Here is an 11,402-nt window from a genome sequence, read left to right on the forward strand (position 1 = left end):
GCCGTTGTGTGCGAAGCTGGACCTCTGTCTGGAGGTTTTCATGCGAATGATGCCTTTAAGTAAGACATGGGCCAGAGGCAGAGCGGAGTGGCCAAACTTGGTCCCGGTGCCACTGCTCCAGTTTCCCTCATCCTGCTTAACACAGCAAGGCAGCCCCAAAGTCCCACAACAATGGATTTGTACATACACATCTGAGCATGTGAGAGGGAATGTGTGTGTGTGTGTGTTTGTGTGTGTGTGCGCATGCATGTGTGAGTTTCAGAGCGTGCATTTATGCGTGTGGGTGGATTGTATGTATGCAGTATGGGGGTTCATATCTGCAAGTGCTTGCATACCATACATGTTGTGAACGTTCATGTGTGCGACTGAAAATAATCATGATTTACGCATAACATACCCTTTTCCCTTGCACATACCACATTTTAAAGAGAAGTAGGAGAGCAAGTCTGTCAAAAACATGCTCTTCAAGTCTGAAGTTTCACTTGAATTTAAACAAGGAAGTGTAAATGTAGCGAACCAAGAAAACCAGTTTCTGCCATGACAATAGGATTGTAGGCGGTTACTGAGTAAAGCTGTAGCTAAAAATGAATCAGGATGTGACCTCTTCCAGATCTTGGACTAACTAACTATGATCTGAAGGTGAACTGACACATCATTTAGAAGAGTGAGTTCATTAGGAGAGGATTCAGATGACTCTGAGCATGATTCTGTGGAGGTTTGAGAGTCACACGACTCCAGTGCATCTCCCACTAATCTGCTTTGCTGCGGTGTGGTCCCCTTTGAAACCAGAGCCACACACTGATCAGTTATGACACCCAGTCTTGATCTCCTCCCTTCATGTTTCTTCACACCATCTAGCAGTGAGGTGGGACAGAATGAGGACAAGCATCTAATGTCAAGGGCATTATGATAATACATTTGTACATTTTCTTTCGAAATGTATCTTCCCCTTATACCAAACCAAAAGAGAGGATTCATTGCAACATATAATCATTTGTGTGGTTGGACATTAAAGAGGAGTTGTACATTGGTGTTAAACAATGACCATTCCCTGTCTGGTCACGTCAGAGCAGACCGGAGTAGGCTTACGTATGTTTATACACAAAACCATGTGACTCCATTCTTGGTGTAAGACTGGCAGGACACGCCCTTCTCCCTCCTCAGGCTGATGCAATGCTAGTACATATAAGGTGCCGACCATCCCCGGCATTCTAGAGAAACGCGGATGCCGAGAAGACAAAATCTGGAATAAAGCATTGGCCTAGTTTTAAAAATCTATTCCTTTTAATTTTTAAGGCACGTGCCTGTCTTAAAATATTTTCATATATTAGCCATTTCTGTTGCTACAAATACTGAGCATATCAATTTATTCTTATTTATAGCGAATCGGCATTCCAATCGGTAAAGAATAACCTCTTTAGAAAATTTACAGATTTCTGGAATTAATAGAATAAAAAAAAAATAAACGAAAATCTAGGTGGTCTATCATTTTGCTCTCGGTTTATAGCGCACAGAGGATTTTGAAACCACGAGTGATACATTTGGACATCCCTCAAGGTAAGAGTGTCATTGTGAATTGGCAAATGATGCCGGTTTACAAGACAACGAGGTTTCTTAAGAATTGTATGTTTTTAGCCTATATTTTTTACAGATTAGACAAAGACTGTAATCTTACTATATGGATTTTGTCATATAGGCTGGATAGCGTATTGATTTATTTCCTATTCTGGGCATTTTATGGTGTCGCCGAAATCAGGAAAAGAATTACATCCGTTTGCTTTAAGATTATCACCAGGGCTAAATGACCAGTATCTTTGGATCGTGTTATTTAAGTGTCCATGTCCTTCAAATTATAGAACCGCACCTCGTGTCAGACTGGTGTCTATATAAATAAATAAATAAATAAATAAATAGGATAGCATATAGTCTACAATTCATGCTACTGCAGTCTGATGCCTAAATGATTTACATCTTGACAATGACACGGTGGGGTGGAACCCATGTGGGATGCGGATTTAATTAAATTGTTTTATTTAAAAAATGTCGTGTTTCGCTCGTGTCATCATTTACACATTTGAACATAGTGAACAATAGTTTCGGCGACTGTTGGTTAATGATGCAATTACGCATGGCGCAAGCTCTGCGCAAAATTGTACCGTGCCCATAGCTACACACGTGTCTTTTGTTTCCATGATAATATATTTACAAAAATAAAGTGTTACAGTAAAACTATGTTCACTCATTACATAGTAACTAGTTGTCAGTGGCCAATGTTACATGGCTCTTGGGGGCACAGCCTATATTCTATAACCTACAAAATTACAAAAGAATGAATTCATTTTCTCGCCAATAAATATACTTGCCTAAATGGATACACGTGGTGGAATATTACAAATGCCTTAGATTTCCAGACCAGATTTGCCTTTGCGCCATTGTTAGGAATGCGATTTCTGGCTGAAGGTTGGGAGACAGACACAGATGCCGGTGTGGTATTTTTCCACTCCTTGTGATGAGTCAAACCCCACCTCCTGATGGTCACATGACCCGATTTATGTGTTGCTGGGCTGCGGCTCTCGCCATGTATTGATTATTCATCTGCCAGAGGGAAAAAAATGACTTGCCCTGTTTGAGTATAGGGAAAGGACTATATGTGACGCATTCAGAATAAATGTTAAATAAATGTGTTTGCCGTTCTTTGCTCTGCAGGATGAAAGAAATCACAAAAACAGAGATGAGCCGGTTGAACATCACACCGGACGAAGACAGCTGCGCTAGTTCAAATAGCAATGAATTCAGCAGTTACCAGGATTGTCCCACCAAGAAAGTCCCCATTGGCAGGTGAAGTAGGCCTAGCGTGTTGTGTTATTTTAATTGTTGCATCACTTGCTCTTTTAAATCTGTCTAAAGATAATCATATGGTCGTTATTCTCAAAAACCTAATTTTCTGTGGTTTAAAAAATGGCACCCATATGCTAATATTCACTCTTATTTATATTTTATTTCAGTAACCAATTTGGTGATGCCATGGATGCAGAGAGCCAGAACTTCCTGCCTGAGTACCACTTGGACAAGAAAAAATATGCGACAGACTATGTAAGTGTCTAGTCTCTCCATCTGGACACATATTCTCACATCAACATGAAAAAAAAATGCTTTGGGTGTATGCTTTTAAAACTTTGACTTCCCTCTCAAACAGGATCCTGGCTCAGCCTCCTTTGGGATGTCCGTATTTAACTTGGGCAACGCCATCATGGGGAGTGGCATCTTAGGTCTGTCCTATGCCATGGCCAACACCGGCATTGGACTGTTTGTGTAAGTTCCATGATTAATCACTGACTCGGTAGTATATATAAATGGTATTGTGTATCGGTCTTATCTTGTTTGTTTTTAAGACAAACAGCTTTATAGACACTGAATAAATGTGGTAGTTATATGAGGCAGGATAATGTAAACATAAGGTGTTGGTGTTCAATTGTACAACCACAGATAGTCCTACACTGTTCTGCAGTGTATAAAAGTAATGTAACAGCTGTTTGCCATATATAGTTAGAGATGTGTGTAAGAAATAATTTAATGTGTGTGCATGTGGTTGAGTGTGCGCGTGCCTGTGACCAAAACACTTGAAAGGATGTGCAAACTTACGATCAGCCCCACATGACCGGGCTTTCGATCTACGCTAGAGCTAGTGCCACATACCTCGTTGACGAGGCTAATGAAGTAGGTCAGTTCCCATTTAGCAGCCCAGTAGTAAGGCACCATGTTGCTCAAGTAGTGCGGCTGATCAGGCCCTCACGGCGTGGTGTGTTTACAAACAGACAGGGGGCCCGTTCCGCCCGCGTGGCGGCACACTCCCTCGCTGGCCTCACATACAGTCACTCATCCCGGGGGCCAAGCCGCTTAGCCACGGCTAATCCCCCCCTGCAACCAGGGCAGGGCTGCCCATTGGTTATATAAAAATCAGGGCTGGGGCAACGAACCGCCGCAGTCACTGCTCAATGAAAGCCTGGCTGAGGACTGGCTGCCTCAATCACCGACAGGAAAGAAGGAAAAGGGAGATTACTGAGCTGGCCATCTCGGTTGAATGAGTGGGGAAATTATGAGGGTTTTATTTCCTGTATTTTGTGTTTAATCCAATACAGGAATTGTGTGTTAAAAAAAATGTAATCCTACACATAACTTTTGTGTAATTTTACCTCACAAAAGACAATGGTTAAGAGTATAACTAGGAAAGGACTTAGTTCAGGGGAACAGGAAAGAAAAATGTGTTCTAAACAATGTAACAAATGCGGTTAAGCAGGAAGTTGAATGTGTGTTAGTGCTCATGCAAAGACTCATGCAAATCAGTGTGAGCTTTCAGGCATGTCCCTTGCTTGCGTGTCTCACTCTTCTCAGTGCAGGTGGCTGTGAGAGAGTTTGGTCAGCAATTGCAGAAATATGACAGGAAGATTAGCGCATGAAGCTTAGTTGTAAGCAGGTAATCGCCTCTAAGGCACTGCGTGATGTGCACACGATGTGAGAGGTTGCCACGGTATGTCTGCAAAACGTGACCATGACTCAGAGGGACGCAGATAATGACCGGGGGAACGATGAGGAGGGAAAGTAAAATTTGGCACGGACACTTGTCCCTCTCATCGCAGGACCACCTTCCCAGCTGAGTCATTCCATTCGGCCGGTTCCTTCCTCCCCATCTGACAGCTAGTTGAAGTGCTGTGTTTATTCATTGATCTTATCAAGCACTTCCTTGACACATGGCTGTCTTGGCAGAACACTGCTGCAGTGGTGCCCTCAGTGCTGGCTTTTAGCTGCAGGAGGATGTTGTTGTGTTTGACGAGAAGAGTCATACATCTTTTATATGTCCTTTCCACAGGATTCTTCTGGTGGCTGTGTGTATTTTCTCCCTCTACTCGGTACATCTGCTGCTTAAAACTGCCAATGAAGGAGGTAAGAGAAGATCTGATTTTTTGTTATTTTTCTTCTTGAGTGCATGAGTGGAATTTAATTCTCTGTTAAGGAACGCTTTTTAAATCTTGTTTTTTTTTTGTCTTTCCCCAGGCTCTATGGTGTATGAGCAGTTGGGCTATAAAGCATTTGGGATGCCAGGGAAGCTGGCTGCATCTATTTCAATCACCATGCAGAACATTGGAGGTAAGGACGGTCTGCCAAGACTGGGGCAGTAAAATGCTGATGGGATGCAGCAATGCATCTTTATCTAAATGTCAAAGTTGCTCGGCCGTGTCCCTAGACGCTTCACAAATGCCAGCATTAATTCAGACTCAGCATTCGATTAAAGCGATTCAAGAATCTTGGACCAACAAAAAGAAAGAGCCCTGCATAGAATGCGGATAGTAAAAGACTGCAAGATTTTCTAATCTTTCTTTTTTAACTTCACAGCCATGTCGAGCTACCTTTTCATTGTGAAGTACGAGCTGCCAATTGTGATTCAGTCATTTACCGGAGATTCCAATGGGTAAGTGTAATTTTGCTACACTGCAGTCAACCCTGCAGTCTAAATCTTACACCTCAAAGAAATTCTCAGAACTACGCGGTTGGGTGTGTAAAAATGTCTGTACAAGAGCCAGTTAAATTTGGAAAAGTCTAAGGGGGCCTACTGGTTTGTGTCCTGCCACAACTGAGAGAAAAAAAAGCACCGCCCAGTGTTCCCTTGAGTCATTTTTAATGAAAGGAAAGAAAGAGGGTGCTGCAGCACAAAGCTATTGATGTGGAAGAGAGCACCGAGTTCAGAATGATCAGAACGTGCAGTGTAAGACAGGTGAATTGGGCCCTGTGTATTGTAGATGGAGAGGGGGGAAGAAGGGAGGGAGGGAAAAAAGACCCAGTCTTTTTGGCACAGCCAATCAAAGAGGCCCTTTCCCCCCCCCAAAGAGCCCCTGTGCTGCACAGAGACAGAACTTCAGATGACCTAATGCATCAGAGCTCATGAAACATTCAAACATTTTCCAGAGAACACGCTCACAAAGAGGAGACTCACTGTGCTGAGATCTCGTGAGATGATAAGAGCTCGTCAGCCTGCTCACACAGTGTTTGTGCAAACGTTAGCACCCTGTTTGTTGTTGTAGCACATTTCTTTAAGACGCCTTTGGTTGAGCTTTGAAGTAGTCATTCTTTGTTGCTAAGTGTTATGTAGTAATAATGTAATTATTCAAGTGAACATGGTAAAGTGTATGTTTAAATTTTAGTAAGGGCAAACAAATGTATCTTCCATGTCAAATAACTATATTAACCATCTTGTTTTTTCCTCATAGGGAATGGTATACCAATGGAGACTACCTGGTAATGATTGTGTCTGTGGCGATAATTCTTCCCCTGTCACTGCTGAGGAACTTGGGTAAGATTTCTTCCCTTCTTTTTCTTTTGTCTGAAATGTGTGCAGAGTGCAGCGAATGACAGTAGTTGATGATAGACGGGGGCAGGGACTTTTGGGTAACACCTGAGTTTTGTTTTTTTTCTCTCAGGTTACCTCGGTTACACAAGTGGCTTCTCCCTCCTCTGCATGGTCTTCTTTTTGATTGTGGTAAGTTACTTCAAAAGTGTTATTTCCTCACATGGCCGCAAGGTTTCAGTGGAAATTTACAGCATTCGCGTTCTCACAGACGTAAAGGAAGCAGTGCTTGAGGCTGTTTTCACATGTAGACATAAACTAAACGGCAAACGTCACTCTTCTGAGTGGTGAATTTAAGCCTTTATATTGATTGATTGACTGACTGACTGACCACTGCTCCTACTCCAGATATTTCACTGTTTCCCGAGAGAGATGGGAAGAATCACATTTCTTTCCATCATGTAACTTAAGATACATGCCAGTGTAAATGTAACTCTGTCTCAGGCAGGGAAGTAGTTCCAGTTGAATGGTCATGACACAGAGTCAAGAGAGGTTGAGTGATCGTGCTCTTGAAATCAGGAACAAATAAGCCTTTGAGGGAGGGAATGTGACTGCTACTGGTGCTCACGCGACAGTCTGTGTTGTTATAAAGATTGTTGCAGGATGTTGTCTGTGTTTTGACGTCAATGCGCAATTGTCCTGACTGGTTTGGTGTGGTTGTCTATTTAGGTGATCTACAAGAAGTTCCAGATCCCCTGCCCCCTCACCAACGACATCCTCAACGCAACCATAAATGCTACCGTGGCCCAGATTAATGCTAACGCTAACGTCACTGACTACAGTGCTGATACGTGCACTCCAAAATACTTTGTCTTCAACTCTCAGGTAAGCACACGTTCTTGCTATCTTTACTCCATAGTATTTGTGTTTAGTAACAGTTAAGGCTAAACACATTCTGTGGATGCACTAACCTTCGAGTCTTTCCCCCCTTAGACCGTGTATGCTGTGCCAATCCTGACATTCGCCTTTGTGTGCCACCCAGCCATCCTGCCTATGTATGAGGAGCTGAAGGAGTAAGTACAAGAGGAATTCACAATTTCATTCAGTCATCTCTTCTTTAATCATTTCACTTTTAAAGCTTGTTTTAGCGTACGTTGTTCCTTTTTTTATCATGTTCTAACTTTATCTCCTTCATCTCCCATCTGCAGTCGCTCTCGCAGAAAGATGCAGGGTGTGGCCAATGTCTCCTTCCTGGGAATGTTCATCATGTACCTGCTGGCTGCTCTCTTTGGATACCTGACCTTTAATGGTGAGTTTTTTTTCCTGAGCATGTCCTTTTTAAAGGTCCTTGAACACATTATTTGTGTCATGGGATGGGGAGGTGGGAGGGAGCGAGCGGGGGAGTTGATGTTAGGAACAACCCAAAACAAATGAAAGCACGAAAAGGTCTGGTGGAAACAGTGACGTAGTAGGAGAGCTTTGGAGGAACGTGGGTCTTCCAGACTCCCGCCTCACCCTGGGCCCAGCTCCAAGCCCCTCTTACATAAGCACTTGGGAAGAACAGGGGTGGTGCTCCGCTGTGTGTGCATGCCAAGGACATAACATGATGTGTTATTGGAAGTTCTTGTTTTCACTGGAAAGAGGGATTATGCAAGTGAAGGACCTTCCTGTTGTGGTCTGGTGGAGACCGTATGTCTACATGTGTTGTATGCATTTGAATACATTGTACCTAGGCCCCAGTTATGGCTGCAAGACTGAAAATGTGCATTTTGTCTGGCTGTAGTAAAATGTCATTGTGTAAAAGTGTGACTAAAGCCTTAGAGTATCATGTATTTATGTGAGAACATGAGGATGGTGTTCTGATGGTTTGAGTGTTTAATTTTACAGTGCATGTGGAGCCTGAGCTGCTGCACACCTACTCCAAGGTGTACAAGTCTGACGTGGTCCTGCTCATTGTCCGCCTGGCCGTTCTGACTGCTGTGACGCTGACCGTCCCCGTTGTGCTTTTCCCTGTAAGTGTGACTACTCATGGCCGCTGCTCAACCTTTAGATAACTTCGAACACATAATCATTCTTATCACACAGGGCTCTGTTTGCCTATATATGCTATTTATGGTGACACATATGGACCTTTCTCACATGGATTCCGTTATCTTTGACATACAGTCCCCTTAGCTTGTCTGTATGCAGTTTGTCTGTGTCAGGCCTGACTCCATTAATAACTGCTGCCTTCTCTCCACAGATCCGTACCTCTGTCAACGCTCTGCTGTGCGCCTCCAAGGAGTTCAGCTGGATACGGCACACCATCATCACTGTGATGCTGCTGGTATGCGTCAACATCTTGGTCATCTTCGTGCCCACCATCCGTGACATCTTTGGCTTCATTGGTAAGTTTGGCAAGAGGGTTTTTAAGTGAAGGACAAAACAGGTATTCTTAGGGGTAGCAATGTAGTACCTCAAAGCCCACCCGAGTCTGATGGGAGTACATTGTTCTTTCAGGGGCCTCCGCTGCTGCCATGCTCATCTTCATCCTGCCCTCGGCTTTCTACCTTAAACTGGTCAAGAAGGAGTCCATGAGGTCTATGCAGAAGATTGGGGTAAGAAAAGATTGCTGGTCCATTTAAGATTTTTTTAGTCATTCATCTGAGACACATGGAGGAGAGGTCTTGGTAGTGTTCAAAGATGACTGAACGCTTACGCTTTCTCCCATCAGGCGTCCATCTTCCTGGTCAGTGGCTTCATCGTCATGATTGGTTGCATGACTCTCATCATCCTGGACTGGATCTCCCGAGCCACTTCCACTGAGGCAGTTGATGATGGCCACTAGGAGGCGGTGTTTTTGGAAGGGTAGAAGCACTTCACATACACCTGCTTGGAGCACAAGGTCGGCACCAACCGCTCAGCCCCTTCATGTGGATAAAAAACAAAAGATCCGACTGCTAAAAACTGCTATGGTAAGGAAGACGCTGAAGAGGAAGATGATGAAGAATAGTGTTGCTCTCATATGACAGCACAGAGCAGAAAAACTATACCATTCTGAAAGAATGTCCTGAACTTTGTACAGTATGCTGTTAGGCCACAAAGTTGGCATTATGACTTTTTTTTTCTTATGTTTATGTGCTTTTTTGTTATTATTTTCATTTTTGTTTTATTGTTTTTGTGTTTGATGTTTTTGCTTTATTTTGTTGTTGTCTTTTTTTTTTTTTAAGTAGTACTGGTACGGTTTTATCTATCTGATGGTGCCTCACTCAAAGATTGTAGTCAACTTTTTTAGACATTGCAGCTCACATTCAGGTGATTATCTGAATGTGGGCCTTTTTTGTCTTCGATGTTCTGGATTGGCTTTGAGTTGGATAACGTAACCAAAGCCAGGGTGAGCCTGGCACTCAAAAGAGGCAACAGCATTGAATGCAGACCGCACACTCTATTCAAGGCAAAACAAGAGAATTTGTCATCTTTTTTTACGGTTGCCAAAAATATTTCTTACTGGTGTTTGTGTATTTAAAAAACACTTAGTATTCAGCACACATGTGAAAGTCTGTCGGTGCACAAATTGCTAGACAAGATGAACAGTATTTGTTACAAAGTCTTTGGCCTTGTTGACCAACTTTACTTGTAAATTACTCCAATAATGAAATGAACAAGAAACTGCTTATTCATAGTTGCTCACTGGAAGCTGGGTGTGAAATAGCCAGTGATTTTTCTTTTATTAAATAACTATCACTATGTAACCTTATCCATGAATCGGGCAGAAAAAAACTAGTTTAAGACTGGACACGTTTGCTGTTAGATCTCCCACCAAGTGTGGAGCACTACATTTAGTTTCTTTAAGGAACAGTGAATCTTTAAAGAAATATAATTTTTTTTATTGTTTAAGCCACATGCTGTGGTTGTAATGTACCTGTATAACTTGCAAAGAAGAAAAAAAAACTGTGCTTTTTTTTTAACTGTAAAACCGCACATAACCAAAAGGAGGGTACGTTATACTGGCTTCCATGAGGGGCTGTATCCGTGCAATTGAAGGTTCACCGCAAGTTTGTCACCATTGCAGTGTTTATTGTTGGCAGCTTCTCAATGTGGAACACTCAAATGGAGAGAGAGAAAAAACCCGAAAGGAGCTTAATGAGAACACGTCATGTCTGCTTGTCACCTTGTTGTCTGCCGCTTGTGCCCAGAAATGTCATTTTTGCAGGCACATCGGGAGAGGCATTTCACTGTGCTTCCAGTTGCTAACCTCAAACGACAAATGTCATCCAAAATGTTACTGTCCAGCATTATTTATGAGAGAACATCAATGTAATTTAATCTATTTTACTATATTTATATAATGTAAATATGTGTATATATGTTTTATTTTGTTTGAGCTTTTTTTTTTCATTTAAGTGGCAGTTGAAGACTTTTGAGAGCTGTCAGAACATGTCACAGTAGTCTTGTCATAAATTAACATGCCCTCTTACTGGTACAGAACAATGCCGTGGCTGTCCTCCACTCTCCTGTCCCCTCTGCTGCCACCACTAGCTCTAACTGTGCTACTGTAATTCTTAACTGAATCCTACTTTAAAGTCAATGAACGTGGTTTACATCAGTCAGTTGGTGTGCTCTTTGGAGCACACTATGGGTTGACCCAGCACACTTTATTCACTGTTAAAAATGCTGTACTCCTTTGGAAGGGCCTGCGAGAGTTTTGAAAGATATCATGACCATGTAAAGGAGAGGGCATCCCTACAAGTGCTACACTCTTGTTTCAATGAAACACTATGTATATCCTGTAAACATTAAAAGACAAACATAACCAAAATAATGTGGGTGTTTTCATGTGGTCTCTTTGTCTGATCGAAAGGCTATGACAGGAATGGATTTGTGGGTTGTGGAAGTTGATAGCTGGTTAAATGACCCTTCCCTGGATTGTTTGCAGTGTAAACATTCCTTCTGCCACTTGGCTCATAGATTAAATAAATACAGTATGTAGTAAATTAAACAAAGGTGAGGATCTGTGGCCAATAGGAGAGATAGTATTGCCAAGATATTCGAAAGCGCACGTGTTTGGAATACACTACACCAT

The 11,402-nt window shown here is 42.4% G+C and overlaps 1 protein-coding gene across 2 annotated transcripts; it reads left to right on the forward strand.

The window, feature by feature from the left end:
* The first annotated feature begins 1,189 nt into the window (after nucleotides 1-1,189).
* slc38a2 (solute carrier family 38 member 2) lies at nucleotides 1,190-11,138 on the forward strand. 2 transcript variants are annotated; one of them, XM_031583406.2, is made up of 16 exons: nucleotides 1,190-1,557; nucleotides 2,707-2,838; nucleotides 3,006-3,093; nucleotides 3,197-3,312; nucleotides 4,868-4,941; nucleotides 5,053-5,145; nucleotides 5,392-5,467; nucleotides 6,264-6,346; nucleotides 6,474-6,532; nucleotides 7,070-7,225; nucleotides 7,334-7,413; nucleotides 7,549-7,649; nucleotides 8,228-8,352; nucleotides 8,583-8,727; nucleotides 8,840-8,937; nucleotides 9,054-11,138. In XM_031583406.2, the coding sequence occupies exons 2-16, from the start codon at nucleotides 2,708-2,710 to the stop codon at nucleotides 9,165-9,167; spliced, it is 1,539 nt and encodes a 512-aa protein (XP_031439266.1). In that variant the 5' UTR covers nucleotides 1,190-1,557; nucleotide 2,707; the 3' UTR covers nucleotides 9,168-11,138. The 2 variants fall into 2 exon arrangements, with proteins under 2 accessions (XP_031439266.1, XP_012679935.2); XM_012824481.3 differs by lacking the exon at nucleotides 1,190-1,557 and having other exon boundaries at nucleotides 1,582-2,838.
* Nucleotides 11,139-11,402: the final 264 nt, after the last annotated feature.

The sequence above is a fragment of the Clupea harengus genome, chromosome 16 (assembly GCF_900700415.2).
Source record: "Clupea harengus chromosome 16, Ch_v2.0.2, whole genome shotgun sequence".
Classification (NCBI taxonomy): Eukaryota; Metazoa; Chordata; class Actinopteri; order Clupeiformes; family Clupeidae; genus Clupea; species Clupea harengus.